Below are 20,162 nucleotides of genomic sequence, written 5' to 3' on the forward strand. Positions count from 1 at the left end.
TGTGTGTGTGTGTGTGCGTGCGTGTGAATGGTGTTGGTCAGAGGCACCGTTGGCACAGATGTGTGCAGTCACGCTTCTGTCAGTCTACCCCATACGTAGCTGACCACCTCTGTGTGTGAAGGGAATGAAGAACAAGTCCTACTCTATGTAAAGCACTGGGTGACTTGTGTCATGTGAAAAGTGCTACAAATAAGGTTTCTTTCCAAAAAAAAGGCCCCACCTGGCCTGGGAATTAAACCTGGGACCTTATTGCTGTGATAGCCATGCAGCCACTGTCACAAGAGCTCCTAAGACGGCATAGTTTTAGCTTCACGTGGTTCAAAATTAATGCAATATGCCTTTCTCAATCTATTGAGTTATTGATTAATCAAATAAATTCAATTGAATTATGATCAAAATAGTTGTAAGCTGCAGCCCTCATAGTTAGTAATAAGATGAATAATATGAAAGGCATTTGATGTGTTGACTTTTGCCGTTGTTGCGCCATGTCAAAGATCATGGGAGAATGAGCAGAGCCGGAGCAGTGTGGAGGGACATCAGGCAGGGGCTTTCCCAAGGCACATAATGATTCTATAGTTTAGCACTCAGTCTGTTACAATATTACCAATAATATTCAGAAACGTTTCAGAACTTACCTGGAAAATGTTTTTGCTTTTTTGTGTTAATTTCATGTTAGTAAAGCATGTGTGGGGTCCTTTGAAGGCCTCTGAGGGAAAGCCAAACATTCCTAATTTACTGTCTCCAAAACAGTTCTTTGACAAGGCGTTACAATTACACATCATGTGTCATGATCTAAGCTTTGAAAAGAGTTTTTTTTATCTATGTGTTATCAGAAGAGTTATGAAGTACTGTATAAAGTATTTTCTTCATCATCCCAAGAGTGCTATTGCAGAGCATGTCCTAAGTCCAAACCTTTTTTTCCATCGAGATGAGTACAACTTTCTATGTTTAGTATCAGTGCTCCACAGGGTATATCTGATTCTGTTTGTTTTATACAATACCCCGCCACACAGCGCAGTATGTGTGTACCCCCATTAACAAAAAAAAGTAACAGGTTATTTGGCTCTCCTGATCAAGGTCATGTACAGTGAATGGCCCCTGCTCTTGACAGGTCGCATCAGTAGCACATACAAAAATATGACAAAATGGTCTTTGCAGTTTCATTTGTGACCACACGACATATTGCAGCTTATGTGTTGAGCTGTTGTGGGCATGCAGCTCTCGAGGACAGCCTTTGTTTGTGTGCTCTGGTTGGGGGTAAGAAGTGGGTTTCAGTCAAAGAACCTCTGTGCACTTCTCTGATTTGTGGCCGTGGTGGAAAATTCTCATTTGGGATTTGAGTACACACGGCTTGAAAACCTGGCAGTCAACAGTCGATTGGTGAGGTCAGCTCCCTCACACTTCACACACAGCAGGTTTACACATTCAACACAGTGACAGTAGTTTTGGCCGGTTTAACCAATCACAGCCCAGTGCAGCCGGTCCCCCCTGAAGTGGGCGGGAGAGCTGCTGAAACACAAGTCTGTCCCAGGACGCACAACTTTTAGACTTGGTGCTTTGGACAACTTTTAAGCTCACCCATTTCATAGCATATATCCATTTATTTATATTTGTCTGTTGTGAAATGGCTGAACTTGTGCGGATACGAAAGAAACGGCTGCAGGTGCCCATCTCTAGGTAAGAGAGGAAGAAAATTACTCCTATAGAATTTTTATTACTAACCCTCAGGAGTCATTTGAACTAGAAACAACACATATTCGCTGGATTTTGCGTGGTTTTATCAGACTTCAAAACAATGCCCCTCACTGTGCATCTTCATTTTTTGTAGACAGTCTAAATCTATTCAAAAGAGTCCCAAAAAGGTTATAAAAGAATAATTTTCACTGCTTTGATACTGTCTCAGAGCACTATAGCAGCTGTGGATGAAGCGAATGAAGATCAATTGTTCATTATTCGTATTAATTGTTCATTAACTGTTCATAGTATTAATTAACATTCTTTTTTTGTGTGTGAAAAGCCAACTTAGTCGTGCCTCAAAGTAGTCCTGGCTTCAAAGGACGATATAGTTGGTCACGTACTTTTGTTTTGGATAATGCTTTGATGTACCCTGAGTGTTTTGCTTCGTTGGAAACTCACACATTTCTACAGCTCTGTAGTTTATACTTGTAGGTGTGTCTGTTTATTATCTTGACGTGAGCCAGCTGGAGTGCACTCCTTCTTCATAGTTATTCTACAAAGGAGGCTTGTCATTTGTCTCAGTTGGACTTAATGTGAAATTTCCTGTAGTGCTCCCATCGGAGTACTGAGAGTAAAACTATAAGAGTATGCTATCAGAAAGATTACTTGACAGTATAAATGGAGCCATGGCATTCAGATGGAGCTATTTTTATGACTCAACAGCTTTTGAAAGGCCTTTGGCTGTGTGATAAACACTTGAAAGCTGTGAGCGTCTCATCCACAAGAGTTGGCTTACGATTTATACTGTTTTAATTTGTTTACAATTCCTTTTGAGAAATGTTAGAAATATACTCATCCAGGTGAGGTGGCACCAAATGCATTTTCCATTGTGTCATGTCAAGTCATGTTTAATAAGAGTGACATTTTTCTCTCAGACTTACGGCTAATAAATCAGCGTTATCACTCAGGGTGGAGATACTTGGCTGTTGTTTTCGTTATACAGGTTTTGTTTTTTTTGTTTTGAAAGAAAAACACTGTTACTTTCCAGCTGTGATTTCATTATAACGTTCAATATCAGTTCTTGACATGTTCTCATTCAAACACGAATGCAGCAAATGTTTTTGCAGACGACTTTGACAGAATGTGCATTATGTAAGCCAAGAATCCAAGAGCCATGGGAAGTTTCCTCTTTGGCACAAATTATGCCCTCCTGCCATTGGACATCTTGGCAGAGAAATTACTTCGGAACAAAGCGTTTCTAGCTACAAATGTTGTTGAATATACTGAATATATTGTTTCCATAATTCTCAGGCATCAACTGAATGGCTTCAAAATAATGTAGCCTATTTGATCAGTATAAATCAATGTCTGAATCGCTCTCAAAGTTTTCAAATTGATATCTCGATCGTGTATCTTCTAAAACTTTTTTCTAACCATATTTTTGTTCTTTCTCTTTCAGGCTAAGGAGTATGCTGAAGCAGCTGGAAGAGAAAGAGGTTGACTTTGAGGAAATTAAAAATAACTTGGATATTACTGCATCTTTGCTTGAGGCAGTGTACCTCGATGGCTCAAGGTACGGCAAACATAACTGAGCCTCAAACATTCATCTTTACACATGGAGATGTTTCCTTTATGTTGTGATATCCATCAACAGCCAATCAACTTTGTTTGTCCTGTAATTGGTTTCACATCTCGTGGAGAGCAGAGGTCCATGCTCTTCAAGTTACTATAGACACTGAACCACTGCTCCTGAGGCACTGGTTGAGGATGGGCCAAACAACCCTTGTCTGTAGGGTGGAGGTTAATCTTTTAAGGAGCAGTGTGTTGATCTATTGTTTACAACCCTTATTGCACCGGGCCACCACATAGGGATCTCCTCTGGTTCCCTTCTTGTTTACCACCATCATAACTTGCAACTTAGGACTCATTCAACATAAAATGAAGCTATAATCACCTTATTATTTCCTTTGAGCTTTGTCGCAAGTTTTCTGTCCATTCCCATTTTGCTTTTGTCACTCTCTGTGATTGACTATAAGTTGAATTTCTGATTGTATGTGCGAAATTGTGAAAATAAATAAATAAAATAAAATAAAAAATAAACGAATAAAATCCCCGCTCATGGGAAGTGCTAATGGGAAATGCTGGTTGGGGCTGAATAAGGTGAATACAACCACTGAAGCCTTTTTCTGCAGCTGCTCGGGGCGTTCATTATCGCTGACAGTGGATCCACGCCAGAGACTTAAATTGTTTATCCATAAAATTATTAATGATAAATAATTTGTTTCTGTTGCATTTTTAAGTAATGTTTCAAATAAAAGTGAACTGACATCAAGTTTACCCATCAGTGAAATATAACTTCAGTGTTTATGGTGTATGAAAGGGGTGCTCAAATGATGGTAGTAAATGGTCCACTGGATGACATATTTATAACACTCAGCTTGTGTGTGCGTGGTCTTGTTTGTTTGTCCTCAGGCAGAGTCTGGAGTCAGAGGACGACCTGCAGCAGCTGCAGTCCGATGGTGTTCCTTCAGAGGTCACTGATTGGCTGGCATCCACCTTCACTCAGAGGATGAGACGCCCCGTTCGAAGATCAGATGAGAAACCCAAGTTTCGAAGCATTGTCCATGCAGTCCAGGCGGGCATTTTTGTTGAAAGGTAATTTGATCACCCAGTCTTTGATCACCCACTTATTAATTTAATGAGTTCAATTTTAGCACATTTAATCTCTTTTTGAATAATTTATGGTGTTGTGGGGAGAATACATTATATATAACACATAGTATAAATGTTGTTCTAAGTTATATAATCAGTTTGTAAAATAAACCTGGTTTCCTCTTTAAAACATTCTTCCTATGTAGAATTTATATAAACATCTCCTTAGACAAGATGGCTGCACCGTGTCAACACATGGACTATAACTAACCTCAACATAAACACTGCATTATTTCAGGATGTTCAAGAGGTCCTACACAGCGGCCCTGCCAGACCAGCCGTCAGTGGTTGTAAACTGCCTCAGGGTAAGCACTGGCCATTCATAAATCTACACACAGCAAAATATTCAGTGGAAACACCTGCTTTAATGCTGATATCTTCACTTCTGATACAGGACGTCGACCGCTGGAGTTTTGATGTGTTTGCTCTGAGCACTGCCAGCTCAGACCACGCTCTGCACACAATTGTCTTTGAACTCGTTGCAAGATATGACCTCAACAACAGATTTAAGGTTTTAAAAAACATTGTTGTTTTAAACTGTGTATAATTCTGGACACATTTATTGTAGATACAAACCTGCCTCTTTGACTTCATATTGACTTAATAATGCATGTTGCAGATCCCTATCTCATGTCTAACAGAGTTCCTGTCTGCTTTGGAGAGAGGATACTGCAAACACAACAACCCTTACCACAACCATGTGCACGCCGCTGACGTGACCCAAACCCTGCACTGTCTGCTGCTGCGCTCTGGACTTGTGGTACTCGCTCATGCACCACACTCATAATTAGTCCTCATTCTATTAAATGATAACACACTAAAAATCACCAAGGAAATGGTGTTAAATATACTCTGTCTAATTAATGCCTTTGTCCATTTGTTCTGTGCATTTACTGCTATATGTGAACTACTCAGTAATAAAGTAGGTCAGAAAAAAATTCCCAAAGTGTAAAACAGGGTCTTTATCTGAGCTGTAGTTGTGTATAGAACTAACAATCTACAGTGCACGCCCTTTAGGCAAAGTCAAAACATTTGACAGGATTGTCTCTTGTGTGTTTAAAGCACTGGTTGACGGAGCTTGAAGTAATGGCATCTTTATTTGCTGCAGCAATCCATGACTTCGAGCACACAGGAACAACAAACAACTTCCATATCCACACAAAGTAAGTTTAAACCGGAACAAGCTTCATTAAGGACTGAGCCCTATAGATCTCTTCCTAAAGCAAAGTGCACAATATTATGGTGTGTCTCAATATCCCAGTTATAGCGTCTGGCAGACAGACACCTGGAGAAAGTAACTTCACAAGGCAGTGTTGTATTTTTAGATGTGGATGGATTTTCCACATCTGAGGCAGAAGATGGCACCAAACATATATTTCATTTTGTGAAACACAAAGACACTTGTAGCAGTTAATCAAGTGTAAATTCTTACTATTTCTTTGGACTAGCAGCACAGTTATGTTTTCTTTTACAAATCACAATCATGTGTCAAACACAAGGCCCGCGGGCCAGATCCAGCCCACAAGATGATTTAATACAGTCCACAACTTGTTGAGGATAAATGTAAAAGGAAGTCTCTAGCATGTCAAACATGCAGCCCATATTCGGCCCCTGACTTGCAGAGCATAAATTCCAGTGTCAAAAAATGAATGAAAAAATGTTAATTTTTAAGGAAATAAGCTTTATGCTCATTCCAGCCACTAGGGGCAACTTAAATTTAAAAAAGGAAATAATTCCACGCGTGCCCAGCAGAGGGCACTGCCATGATAAGAGATAGGATATAAACAAGACATTATAGCCATGTGGTAAATGGTCAATGGCTGCAATAGTAGCTTACCACCACAGAGTGTGGAGTGAATGAATAATGACTACAATATAATGATAGCCTGGCTTTAGCCATCCGTAAACTCCGGTCAATTATCATTTCCTTATACGTCTGGGCTTGATCTAAGTGGCTGCGTTACATTGGTTGACTTTCTACCTACCATTCAGCGATCGGGGGAGGCGTCAAGCATTTGCACCGGATTACGATACGAAAGTAATGGAAGCTCTTCAATCCATTCTGGCTCGATTCTCAAATATCCAGAAATTAAATTGAAGCCTTGGAATGTGCAAGGAATGCCCCCAAGAGCTATGATGGCTCTCCTCACACACTCGGGTGCATTACATACGTCACAACCAAACGCTAAGGAAAATCTGAGTTCACCCCTCCCACCTGATAACGGAGCTCAATTGAGAAGTTTCAGACCCTTGTACGAAACGAAGTAAGTACGAGGGCATGGTATAACCAGGTTATAACTTGTAGATTGTAACAAGTGAATTTCTCCGTTGTGAGATCAATAAGGGATTATCTTATCTTATCTTAGAGATAATTGAAATGTAATCTATGATGTTATGTAATTTACCTTCATTTATCATAAATGCCATGTCCATTTGAAGCCTAGGTTTTACAAACAAAAGGGGATTTTTTGTGGAGCGGTATTTTAACTATCTAATAAAACATATTATGTAAATGAGAGGGGAAATTAGTTAATCAAGTTGCTGTATTGAGACAATAAACCCACATGGTGCCTGCTTTTTATCACCTCCCTCTGCCCTCAGCAGTTCTAAATCATTACTACAGAGCTGCTGATTGGACTGGGATGACTCCCTGGGGCCGTCTCCCCTTCAGTTACAAGTACCAACTAAACTCGCCTGTGAAAGGTATTTCAGCAGTCACTGGATTCTTGTGTTTCTCTGTGTTCCAGATCAGAGTTTGCACTTATCTACAATGACCGGTCGGTGCAAGAAAGCCACCACCTCAGTGCAGCGTTTCATCTCCTACAGGATGACAGCATGAACATATTTGTACATTTGACACGTGAAGAATGGATGTAAGTTGTTGCTTTTTATTTATACATTTAACCCAGTTTTACCCAAATCTAAAAGCTTCTTGAAAAAAGGGTCAAAATGTGATGAAAATGAGGAGGAAAATGGAACAAAAGAGCTACAAAAAATTTGACAAAATGTGACGAAATAGCAATGAAAATGTAGCAAAAATGTGATGAGAACCCAACAAAAAAGCGATGGGAAAAACATTTTAAGTCTTAACTCAAGTTTTAAGTCATTTTTGAGTCTTGTAGGTCTTAGCTTTCAAATGAGGCGTGGCCTATAGGCTGTGACCTTATGGATTTGGGTAAAGCTGAACTGGAAAAAAAAAAAGAGCTTGGTTCAGGCGGGGGTTAAGAGGTTAATTGTGATCATTTGAGTTGGACGTGTAAATCACCTGTCCCAAATGAAGATTGTTGACCTGTGCCAAAACAGAACACAAGTCATTGCACTTTGAATTTCAATGTTCTCAAAAGTCTATCATTTTAAAATCGAGGCAAAGGATGGCAGGTGTGAGAAATAATATGGCAAACTGGGATAAAGGAAGATCGTTGTTGCTATTTCTTGAGCCTGACCTTTTGAGCTTGATGACACAATTTGTATATAACAGGCAATTGTATAATCAAAAAGTTATGAAATGCAGCTCAAAATCAAGAAAATGTTCTTGTACTATCTAATGTATGTGCAGGCATTACCGTTATACTTGAAAAGTTAAAGTTCTATCCAAAAAGCTAGATGGTCAAATTCCTGTTTAACCAGAGGCCTGTAGGCCCCAAAGAGACACGGCTTCATACAGGCTAAATTGCAATCATCAGTTACCATGGGAACAGTGAAATCACTGATGAAATCTTGAAAGGTCATCCATATTGAGTCGTGTTTTTTACTGACTATGGTTGCCTGCTGAACTGTGTTTGTTATTGCGGTCAGGGAGCTGCGATCGCTGGTCATTGAGATGGTGCTGGCGACGGACATGTCCTCCCACCTGCTGCAATTCAAAGCCATGAAATCCTGTCTGCAGCAACAGGAGCGGTAAGTGTATAGGCCTACTCGTAATAAATGACGATGAATAAAAACACAAACTGACTGTGCAACTAATCAAATCAATTCAAGCTTGGCAATGTACATAAAGTGGTTTGTTCTCCACATACACTGTTTTAGTATACAAGGACCAAAGCATTTGTGCGGGAGGACTGAATTTGTGCCTGGGCCTGGCGTTGCCTATACAATATATAGAAATATGTATAAATTGTCACTTCTCTTTTTCTCACAGGGTAGACAAGGCCAAAGCACTGTCTCTGCTTCTCCACACCGCAGACATTAGCCATCCATCGAAACCCTGGGCACTTCACTCTCGCTGGACAAAATCCCTTATGGAGGAGTTCTTTAGGCAGGTAGGCCTTGAATGGGTCAGTCGTGTGGCTTTCTTTATGAGTGCTGGTATTCTGTCTACATTTTACGAGAAAAAGGCATTCATTATTGTTATGTTGATTTTAAATGTGCCTTGGGCTTTTATGGGAGTGTGTGTGCATGTTTTGAGCCTGTCAAAAACGAATTTCCATCATCCTCAGGGACAGACAATAAAGTTTATCTTCTCTTATCTTATGCAATTTGGACTCGAGAAAGGAGGCTAAATCCTCTGCTCTTGCACATGCCTTTATTCATATTGTGTGCGATCTGTTTTTATTACACCATGAATGGCAGCATCAGCCAGCCACAGCTGTCAGTCAAAGGTCTCAGGTGGCTAGAGTCAATACAGCTCAAATGCATCTTCAAAGCAGTGTGTGGATGCGCTCTAAGATCTTCTCTTTTCTGTCTGTCTTTGTGAGGGTGATAGAGAGGCGGAGCTCGGACTGCCCTTCTCTCCCCTCTGCGATCGCCAAACCACACTGGTGGCTGATTCCCAGATTGGTATGTCTTGAATCATCTATTTAAATCATATCTCTGATGATTTATAAGTGAGTTGTGTGGTAAAAGTAAATCCTTTATCTTGCAACCATCAGCTCAAAATAACAAAAAACAAAACTAAAAGTAAAATCTTCTGTCCTACAGGTTTCATAGATTTTATTGTGTATCCTTCATTCTCACTATTGACCGACATGGCAGAAAAGATTGTCATTCCTTTGGTGGAGGAGAACCCCGGGCCCCCTGACCCCTGCAACAGACACAGGTGAGGCTGGGGAACTGAATGCAGAGAATAGGCTGCATTCACAGTGTTTTAGAAATTGATCTTAATATAATAGGAGATGGAGGGCGGGGGCCTGTATAAGTCTATGGGCGGGTATACATGTGCTATGTGTTATGGCGGCCATTTTGAATACCGAAGTGGAATTATGAAGTACTACTACATGTAAGAATATCTCTACTCAGGATATACAATAAATGAAAAACAACAGATTGACAGTGGCACTTTTATGTACTCGTAATCATTGCTCAAGAAGATAAAAGTAAAAACACAGGCCCAGAGACGAAGTTTATGCGAAGAAACCAGTGAATCAGTGTTTAAGCTCAGTACATGTGAGCATAGTCACCATGTCCTATATGTGTCCTATGGTTGTATGATTATATGAAATGTGTAACATTCATGTATTCCATTTTACCTGTTTTGTAATTTTATATTATGTGAGGACCCCAGGAATACTAGCAACCACTTGTGGGAGCTAATGGGGATCCTAATAAAGAATAAAGAATAAGCTGCTCAAGATGCTAGCATGCAACATTTAGCTTCAACTCAAAAAGCCTCTCCAAGAGAAAGCCCTGAACCACATCTAGCCTTGGCAATATGTGACCGAGGTCAGAGCTGAGCTGTTACTGTGGTATTTCCTCAGTGTCCATAGATGTGAGCCACACATGCGTTTATCGTGTTGAAGTCAATGATTGACAGTTGCTAACCGGTAGCATGCTAACGTCTTGAGTAGCTTAAAAACGGACTCAGACTCTATTGACCTGACAAACTGTAAAAAATCACAGAGAAAGGTTTTCTGTTTCTTCTTTGATGTGTTAATTTAGTATGAGGAGTGAAGCAGATCTTTAGTAAATCCTGCTGTAGCTCGACAGACAGCACTGATACATCTGTGCCACATTTGCTGGTTATATCACATAAACGTGCTCTCTCTGGGGCCATGTTTTAGCTGTTATCTTCCTGAGCAATGATTACTAGTCCATTAAAATGCCACTGCAGATCAGTTGTCTTTCATTTTCATCCGGAGTAGAGATATTGTTACATGTTGTAGTACTGCAAAATTCTACTTTGGTATTCAAAATGGCTACCGGAACTATGCGTGATATCATTGGAGGCTGGGGTCTTCCCTCGGAAATCAAACATGCTTGTGCTGTCGGCTGTTAGTGTCGGCTTTAGTGTTGAGAATGTTTCGCCACTTTCATAAAACGTTTCAACAGAGACTAATGATCTTTAAAGGGTATCTAACCCCCCCTTCCAGAGGCTCAGCCTGAGAGTGTCAGATTTGAAAATCTCAACAGAAAAGGGGCGTTGCCTGGAGGACTAAGGGGCACGCGGGAGGGGTGAGGGGTGGGAGGGGTTTCGGGGTCTGATTGACAGGCCTGAGTCATTTGACCAATGATGCACTCGGAACGCTCCTCGTAAACAAAGTTCGAGCACAGCGAGCTAACTTATTTAGCAACATGGTGAGACAGCTCTACAGCTCTCTTTACACAGGACAGGCATCGTGGCAGACAGTGGCCTTGTACCCGAGACTGCTCTGAGGCGCGGGGTTATTTTATTAGTGATTCCGCTGTCATTTACAAAGCTAACGGCTTAGCATTGAGCTAGATCGATGTTAGCATCGCAGCTAAGGGACCAAACGTAACTGTCCTGGCTGCTTTCAGAATATACCAATCTATTTTAGATGTAGACTTTTCACTGTGGTCTACATAAGCATGGCAGATGTATCTCAGTGTCCCAAGCAGAGAATGTGTGAGGTATAGAGACTTGATTATATGTATTACAAAGCTTTATTTTATTTCTCTCACAGCAAAGTGCACAAAACATGTCACATAAAAAAAAAAATATTGTGCAAGAACACTGTCCTAGAAATAGTTTTCGGTTGGTCATTGAAGATAAAGCAGATAAATCATCCATGTTTATCTAAAGGCTTAACTAAGGGTCTGTAACATTAGGCTCTTGGGTCCACAAAGTCATTTCTATTATTACTACATTTAGTGAATTACAGGTTTAACCAATGTAACACACGCACTGAACTACCACTAAATGATGAGTAAAGGCTATAATAAAGTCTTTACACGTATGCTTATTTAGTTGAAATAGTGAAAATGATAGATCTTATTTTTTTGGTAAGTTTTCTTACTTAATTTTGTACTTCCTGGCTTTTACAACATTGCAATTACCCAATGCAATTTTTCTTTTGTTAATCTTACTACGACAATATCAATCAATCAATAATGACAGTTTATATTTCATTTGAGGATCAAGCTGCATGTGGTACTCTATTCACTTAGTCTACCTAGATGTGTGCAATAAACAAATTGAACAAATACAATTTAAATTAATACTTGCCATACAATATCGAACTTGACTGTTTAATACTTAATTTATGGAATCAGAACTAGAACACACTGAACTGAATTTTTAAATGTGGCTCGATCATCCATCAAACTTTGATACGCCTTTTAGATTGATATAATTACAGTTTTGAGGGGACAAGGCATTAAAAACATAGCAGTAAAGCTGAATTCTTGCATCCACAGTTGAGCTACAGGAAGTAGCAGTAGCTCATGTACAGTATGCTGCATGCATGCATACATGCAGGTCTTCTCAATGCACAGGAGACAAAGTTGATTCTTATGGCTATACAGTTGTTGGGTTGCAGGTTAGTGTTCTAAAGGCCTATAATGTTATATAGAGGTACAATTATTTCATTTTTGAGGAAATGTTTGGTCTTGTATAAGAAAGATAATGGACCCAGTGACTGAAATTAGTGATCATTTTTGTAATTCATACATTTATTTTTTTGGCTGCAACTTGTGAAAGTGTAATGCAGTTAATATGAAAAACTGGCTCCTGCCTCCCCACTGGGGAGTGTGACATCACATTATAGAACCTGCAACCCAGCAATACCAACTAAAATAATTACACATGCACCATTAAGTTTTCAGCTTCTAGAGACAAAGTGGTGCTGGTTCTACCTCACCAAACCATCCTGTGAAATATCTGACAGAAACAGCTAAAGGCTTCATTTTGTTCTTGGATTGCTGATCAGTGTCTACAATTAAATCTTGCATGGAACATTGATTTCATCTACTATGTTGTCCAGTGGCATGTCAGCTTATAGAATTCTTCATATTGCAATGTTTACTCCCATCGTTCTATATGTGGTTGGCGACTGTCCTTGTCCAATGTGCCTCCATTTCCAGAAACATTCTTTCTTTGCCCGATAGAGAGGTCGTCTGAAAATGTGAATTGAAATGTTATTTAAAAAAAAAAACACACACTAAGACATGAATTACTTTAAAAGGGAAGTCTGTCATCAATATACTGATCAAATGCATCACCGTGTGATCCGATACATACAGTGGACATGAAGAATGGTTTGCATGCATTTTCTCCACCTCTTTCTCCACCTCTGACTCTGCATGGACAAGAAAAGTCTGTTACAACTCAGCATACATTTTTGCGTGCAAGATGTGTTAGCATCATTCTAATTTACATTTAAAATATAGTCCTCAATAAGGCAAAAAACTGTTTTCAATGAGAAGAAATATAAACCACTTGGGGAAATAGTTATATAAACAAAATGATAGGTGTCAACAAATGCATTTACTGGTCAACACTAAAAACGATTCTCCCACTTACTGGTGTAAAATACAATACTCCTATGCTACATTTGTTCGAATTTTAATGCGAGTTGAGCAATATTGTGATGTGCTCACCTACAGGTACTTATGACAGTTCAAATGAGTGGCCAGTCCTGTCTTGCACACACCTCAAGCTGGAAAATCCAGAAAACCACTCATACACGGGCTTTTTTCATCCACTGGACTTTGGTTCATGGTTAGCCACTTCTCTCAGGCAACACAGTCTGCATTCTGAAAAGATTTTGTTCCATACTGCCAGGCCAGTCTGAAAATATAATAATGCATATTCCACAGTCAATCCATAATTATCTGAGAATTCTAATGGTAACTGGTGCATTATTTCCCTGTAATCGCACAGTTCGTCTGAAAATCATCTTCTATATCACTCCACTGCAGCAATTTCCACAGTAATGATTAAAAATTAAGCTACTATTGTTGTGGAAGTCGCTTTAGATAAATCATCTGAAAAAACTGACTCTGCGTTGTGCAGTAAACCTGTGTAATACACAGCTTCTTGTTGTTTAATCCTTACTTATTCTACATTTGCTAAACTAGCACTATAGTCTAGCATTATAAACTAGCTATGTAATCTACGTATTATATTTGCCACACAAAATAATCAAGCCAAAACTTAACATGCTCACCTTATGTCCTCTTGAAAAATCTGGACCTGTGCCTGCTCACAGCCTCCTACTTGTCTGGCCTCTCATACTGGGCACAGAGTGGTTCAGGCACAGGTACTTTGTCTGTGTGCTCCTGGTATGGGAGAGGATCCTCCACCACACTTTCAAACAGCAGGGCCATTAGTTGGTCAATGTAGACTGTAAACAAAGCACAAAACATTTGTCTTTGTAAAAGCATTGGTTGTGTTGTTTTTAATGTGACATACCTGAGGTAGCTCTGGTCTTCAGGGCTCGCACGGTGTAGTCGCCACGTTTGTACTTTGGGTACACTATCGCATACCGCAGTACACCTTCAAGTGTTGTAGCATGTGACCTTGTAGCATTTTCATTGTAGTGCAGGGCAGCAATTTGCAACCTACAACATTTTTAGGTACAGATTCACACAACTTTTTTTTTTTTTTAATGTATGTATGTATTACCTTGCTAACATTCCTCTGAAGGAGAAGCCTGCACTTTTGGGGGAGAACCTAATTATCAGGCTGTGGAAGGCCTCAAGGGTTGACGTGTGGTACACCGGGCTGATTTTCTCCACATCCTTCACAAAGCGTGGAGCCAACACAATGTCACTGAGCCTCTCACATGCTGCTGTGCCTACAGAGTAAATTACCATGACATAATTGTAAAGCAATTTTTGTTTCGAATGACAATGCCAACCTTACATTTTTGAAATGTACATAAAATACAATGAGTAGAGGGCCAGTATTACTGATAACAAATGCAAAACTTACTTGGTTTGAGCCACACTCTTGACCCTTCCCCAACCAGAGGCCCGTGTAGGCACCGAGGGAACAGGGCATTGTCGTGCGTGTGCACATTCTGCATGTGGTTGGCCACAGACGTCCACTTAGCGACAGCCTCTTGTCCCGAGGAGGAAGTCGAAGCTGCCCAATAGAGGTGATTTACCACGCTTTTTCTCCACTGGCCAGCGTCCTGGGTGCTCTTTCTCTTTGCGAGCTCATCAATTTTTTTCCCAATTCCTAGAGTTTAAAATACATATTTACTAAATGCAGAATAACCATAATATTACACAGCATTCCCCAAATGCATACCCTTTCCCATGTGCCATGGGTCAAAGTAGTGCCTGATTTCCTTCTTTTCCTCCCTTAAAAACTTCTGAACGCCGGTGTGTCGGTCCGTCACAATGGCCTCCACATTGACACCCCTCTCTTCCAGCATAGTCAGACTCCGCACAAAGCCCTCCTTCTCCATGCGCACGCTGTTTCCAACCTCATTGCTCTAATAAGACAAAAAATAAATTAGGTGCTGAAATGCACAGAGTGATCCCAAATTACATATTGAAACATTCCTTGAATTCCATTACCTGGACTAGTTGGATGTCAATGACTTTGTTATTACGGAGATTCATCATCGTGTAACTGCCATATTTGGCCGAATGTCCTACACGAATGCAAGTTATACATTAGCTGACTTTTACTTCTGATAAATGTTAATGAAATGTATTTACCAGGTGAATCTGCCCGCATGTCCCCGCCCAGTGACACAGAGCCGCTTTCAAGAGCCTCCCTGATGAGGTCATCCTGCTCCAGCTTCCACTGCCAGTTGACCGTAGGGATGAGGAGCTTTGCCTGATGCCTGTAGAAGCACTGCTCTGACAGTCCCTGAATACTGAAGGCCCCCAAGAACTATAAAAGGAAAAAATAGGTTATCAACTGATAATAGATGGAAACAAAATCCAAACAAAATAATTTTTGCTGTACCTTTGAAATCTGGCTAAATGATGAGCCGGTGAACAGCACAGCAGCACAGAGCTGTAGGTTTCCAGCTGGGATGTTGTTCACCATGGGCTGACTGGACCACTGACTGGAGAACTCACAGCGAGGACACTGTTGAGTGACCCGCAGCAGTGTGCCGACTGTGATGGTGTCCACAGCACAGCGACCAGTGCAGACAGGACATCGCCTGAACAGCTCCAGCAGTTGGTCCTCGTGAACAATATATTTTTTGTCCTTGTGTGGAGGGACTTCAGTGGGAATGCTATATAAAATAAAGGATATTTCATCCCTCAAAAAACCAGGACGCTGTATATTTTTTTTCTATTAAAAAGCTAGATTTCCTTTTTACCTTGAACAGTTCACAGTGCTGGCGCTGTCATCAATGTGGAAGCTGGGGTCAGACGCTGACACCTCACACCTTCTCCTTTTTAAAGGTGTAGAGGCTGCTCTGGGACTGTCAGGAAGAGGGATTTCCATCAGGTCCTCAGTACCACAACCGACGCTTGTGTAAGCGGTCCGGGCTTGAGTAGCTGTACAAAACACAAACAAAATAAACAAACATGTTAAAAATGGCCGTAATTATCATTTACACAAAACAGAGTGTTTTTAGAAATAAAATGACTGTATAAACAATAAAAAGAGATATCACCTTTGCTTCGCCTGCTCGGCTTCACATTGGCCTGGACACTTGCATGCCTTACAATGACTGGATCAGTCTGGCAGCCAAATTCTCTGGTCACTGGCTGAAAACGTAAATATACATATTATTTTTAAAATGTACACTACAGAAGAAGGGTAATGTGTCACATTTCCTTAGTGCATTTCATTGTTGTCTAATGCAGATTAGTGAACGTAAGCCAACATATGGATCCCAGCACCTGAGCACCCAATAACCATACGGTCCACCTGGAGTGGTCAGCCCTCTCGCCCCTCACTGACCACGATCACATATCACACGAGCGCGCGCGGAGCCACGGGCACCTGCCCGGTCAGTTTAGCCACACATTAGATGTTAGCTATCCGTTAGCTTTATAGGTTAGCTTGTAGATGCACTCACGTTTTGCGCAGCTGCTGTCAAATATGAAAGCTACTGTCATCGCGAAAATGTAGACTAGTTTGGTGCTCAGTCTCAAGCACAATTACGCGCGGTCTCAGCGTAACTTTGTTGTGCAGACTGATGCATTAGCCACTCCCGCTAGCTACAAAAGGCTATAAAAGTTCACATGTCATAATATACAGCGGTGTAACTGTCAGCTCACCGTCTCATGCGGTTCATAGCTCTCTGTTTGAGCGGGGTTAGAGGAGTTGCCAGGCAGCTGATGGATGCAGACTGCTGTTTCTCTGCCCAAGTCAAGTGAACGAGTGCGGGGCGCACCGCTTGGAGCACACGCAGCAACAAGCCTCACCCAGTGCATAGTTTATTTACACGCCAGATCCCGCATTGTTTGAGACACTACTACAATCTATTTCAACGTGCACTATCGAAATTCTACTTACATGACATTAGTAGCAGTTTTAGGTTGTTGTTATTCTCACTCACCTCAGATTGGCGCCTGAAATCGTCCTGCTGGCGGGGCAGCAGTGTCGGTGGGCTCAGTCGTGGAAGAGCAAGGGTGGGGACTGCCTCATTCTTCAAACGAAGAACCTTACTGTAGCCCAGCTCAAACTCCAAGGAGTTGGCGAAGGAATCGCAAGTAAAATGTTGGTTGCAAACTCCAGCACGAGGCGGGAGTTCGCAGTTTTCCCCCAGGCCAATTGCGCGCAGCCACTGGCGCCTAATTTCTAAGTCCTGAGGAAAGTAATGTAAACCTACAGAACTATGACAACCTACAACACTACACTTTCTCCCCATCCTAACAAACAAGACTACAACACTACACCTAATATTACACAATACAGAACACTAAATACAGCTAACCTAGCTAATTCTTATGCTAAATGCTACTAATCTCTCACTAAGACTAAACTACAACTAAATCTAATAACTATCTAAACTACGACAAGCTAATAAATCTAACTAAAAGCTACGCTAATAAATCTAACTAAAAGCTATGCTAATAAATCTAACTAAAAGCTATGTAATAAATCTAACTAAAAGCTACGCTAATAAATCGCAAACCTGAAAATCGATATAAAGACACTCGCTATTCCAAACTCCAACTCGCTACGGGGGCGTGTGCGGAGTGGGCTGCTTTTATACTCCACAGAAGAGAGGCCGCTGACGTCGGCGCCCTCCTGCTGACGTAAGCGCCCCGCTCAGAGCTAATCACGAAGGAAACCAACAGTAAAGCATGTAATGCACTCGATAAGGTGCAGATGGCGCCACACAGACGGTTTTGGACACAAAGACAGGATTTCAACAAATATGCACTAAATTGTTAAAATAGTGACAGATACATGTAGACAACACTATAAGATACCCATTTATACAACTTAGCTAGACAAAAAAGTTGATTTTGGGGTTAGTTGTTCTTTAAGAAGCTCAATATGTACACATCCAGTAGAGAGGGATTTACCTTGTCATGTTGTTGGTACGACTCGTATTTATTGTAAAAAGCCACACTCAAATCAATAGCCTCTATAGTGTAGCTGGGGCAATTTATTTGTGATTCGCTGTTTTTGAGAAAAATAACTAACCAGAAAATGTATTTTATCCACTTTATTGTCAGCAAATTTGGCCCTATCAATGTATTGGCTTGAAATCCTTTTAACTGATAAAAATGGGCCGTTTTGATTGATTGAGTGTAAACACATAAAACATAAAAGTGACTATATAGTGGCTAAATCATTCTGGCCCGTCCACCACTTCAGTATCTGACTATAGGCTCTTCAAAATGTTCCAAAGTCACGTGAACGCAAACTATTAGGGTCAAAATGAATTGAGCTGGACTGAGAATGCTGTGTTTCCTCACCAGTAACTTGTGGAAGGAGAGCTCCAGAGGTCTGCAGTGGAGCCTGGCTCACATCACGGCTGAGCTGGTCAGCTTCCGCTCCACTTGGACACGGCACACTGAAGACAACAAGCTCAAATGGAAAGAAAGCGGCTCCAACGGTACGACGTGTATTCCATAAATCAAGCACATGATAAATGGGCAAGTGGTTCTACTAAATGAGTCTACGAAAAGCAGACAGTCTTTTGTAGATGTGATCAGGAACATGCCCTTCTCTGTGAAGTAGCTCGGTTTACTTGATTTGATTTATCTGACAATAACTGTCCATTAGACTAAGTTTAGCATTGCTTTTGTTTCATATTAACATTTTTCTTCCCTGTTCCTGCAGGATTTCCAGACTCTGACGTGACGCGAGAGCAGAAAAGGCAGCAAGATCAATCTGGAAACACTATACAGAGCATGTCTACAACAACACAGTAGTTTTTATAGCGGTACTTTCACTAAATATATATACACTGCCTCAAGAAGGTTGCCACTTGGATCAGGGGTTGCTGCAGTCGGTCATGTTTAGTTTCAGCAACAATATGAGCCCAAAGAATGAGATTTGCTGAGGACCTGAATTTAAAGAGCAGGTTATTAATGGATATCTTCTTTCCTGATGGCACGGGCATATTTCAGTATAACAAAGCCAGGCTCATATTGTGAAAGAGTGATTCCAGGAGCATGAGACTTGATTTTAAACATCTGGGTTGACCAACACAACCCAGAAGTTGACGATCTTTAGGATGTGCTGAAGAAAGCTTTGTGCAGTGGCCCGACTTTCCCACCAACAATACAAGATGTTGAAAAATAACGAAACACTGGACAGAAACAAATCTATTGACATGCAGAAGATTATTGAAAGAATTACACAGCAAATACATCCTAAGTTGTGATGTTTTGTTTTTTTTGGCGACTTTTGTTTAAAACCCGGCAGTGTATGTTTATAATAAAACCAGAATTTTACTGCCCCAATTTTGACTTAAAACAACTACTCAATATCAAACCAAAGAGGTAATAGTTGTAAGGATGCCATGTCTTATGTGTATAATATAAATGCTAATTTAAAAACGGTTTACATGCTGGCCATGTTTAACGGCGACAGTGCTTATTGTATATGGCAACAAAACTCGTGTAAATGTAAACTTTGGAAGATATGTACTTGGGTCTTGGGATAACCATAATAAACACTAAAGACTTCACTCTCTTTGATTATTTTCGCCTCTTACAACAGAGGGAGACATAGAGCAAAGGATGATTTAAAAGCTTATAATCTTTTCAAAGCAAAATGATTGGTTTTCTAGGGACAGTTGTATGTGCACTTGCCAAATCCTATTACATGAGGTCTAAGAAAATACGGTGGCCCAGGAGAACAGTCCACATTGCCTCTTATCTTTCAAGTAATGTGGAAACACTAACACTATATTTAATGGCTGATCCTTATCAAGTTTATTCCTTCAGAAAATAGGGAGACTATCAGCTACATTACAGAGGCATTAGAGTTGACACACAGAATTGTACCATAGCAGAAAGAAAGCAGCAAAAAAACCACAGATACGAGCTGATAGAAGTCTTCAGCAAATAGATGACTCACATTTGTGCAGTTTGACTAAATATACCTCTTTAATTCAGCTATGGGTATGAAAAATGTATGTTTTCTGCTCCAAGGTTCTATGTCTTTCAATTATTCATGGGCACTATTTTAGGATGAAGTAAAAGCCTAACCTCTT

The 20,162-nt window shown here is 40.6% G+C and overlaps 2 protein-coding genes across 2 annotated transcripts; one reads left to right on the forward strand and one right to left on the reverse strand.

Moving 5' to 3' along the window:
- Positions 1-1,555: 1,555 nt before the first annotated feature.
- LOC306980173 (dual specificity calcium/calmodulin-dependent 3',5'-cyclic nucleotide phosphodiesterase 1B-like) lies at positions 1,556-19,148 on the forward strand. The gene is made up of 14 exons (XM_079579436.1): positions 1,556-1,677; positions 3,137-3,250; positions 4,150-4,332; positions 4,628-4,694; positions 4,784-4,900; positions 5,009-5,149; positions 5,452-5,552; positions 7,137-7,262; positions 8,185-8,286; positions 8,528-8,648; positions 9,084-9,165; positions 9,307-9,424; positions 18,418-18,554; positions 18,782-19,148. Exons 1-14 carry the CDS (start codon positions 1,625-1,627, stop codon positions 18,871-18,873), a joined length of 1,554 nt encoding a protein of 517 aa, XP_079435562.1. The 5' UTR covers positions 1,556-1,624; the 3' UTR covers positions 18,874-19,148.
- Positions 13,731-15,617, reverse strand: LOC306979988 (uncharacterized protein). The gene is made up of 8 exons (XM_079579177.1): positions 15,488-15,617; positions 15,235-15,412; positions 15,091-15,167; positions 14,819-15,005; positions 14,498-14,746; positions 14,189-14,360; positions 13,976-14,124; positions 13,731-13,907 (listed from the first exon to the last, which is right to left on the reverse strand). Exons 1-8 carry the CDS (start codon positions 15,569-15,571, stop codon positions 13,777-13,779), a joined length of 1,227 nt encoding a protein of 408 aa, XP_079435303.1. The 5' UTR covers positions 15,572-15,617; the 3' UTR covers positions 13,731-13,776.
- Positions 19,149-20,162: the final 1,014 nt, after the last annotated feature.

Source organism: Gobius niger (assembly GCF_951799975.1).
Source record: "Gobius niger genome assembly, chromosome: 20".
NCBI lineage: Eukaryota > Metazoa > Chordata > Actinopteri > Gobiiformes > Gobiidae > Gobius > Gobius niger.

What these genes read in the sequence shown, in the direction of transcription:
- LOC306980173 (XM_079579436.1), top strand. Translation starts at nt 1,625, where the DNA reads ATGGCTGAACTTGTGCGGATACGAAAGAAACGGCTGCAGGTGCCCATC. An exon ending in GCGGGCATTTTTGTTGAAAG is followed by an intron (nt 4,333 to 4,627) that starts GTAATTTGATCA and finishes GCATTATTTCAG; the next exon opens with GATGTTCAAGAGGTCCTACA. An exon ending in TGGTTGTAAACTGCCTCAGG is followed by an intron (nt 4,695 to 4,783) that starts GTAAGCACTGGC and finishes CTTCTGATACAG; the next exon opens with GACGTCGACCGCTGGAGTTT.
- LOC306979988 (XM_079579177.1), bottom strand. Translation starts at nt 15,571, where the DNA reads ATGGTGAACAACATCCCAGCTGGAAACCTACAGCTCTGTGCTGCTGTG. An exon ending in CATTTAGCCAGATTTCAAAG is followed by an intron (nt 15,413 to 15,487) that starts GTACAGCAAAAA and finishes TTCCTTTTATAG; the next exon opens with TTCTTGGGGGCCTTCAGTAT. An exon ending in AAGAGTGTGGCTCAAACCAA is followed by an intron (nt 14,361 to 14,497) that starts GTAAGTTTTGCA and finishes TTTACTCTGTAG; the next exon opens with GCACAGCAGCATGTGAGAGG.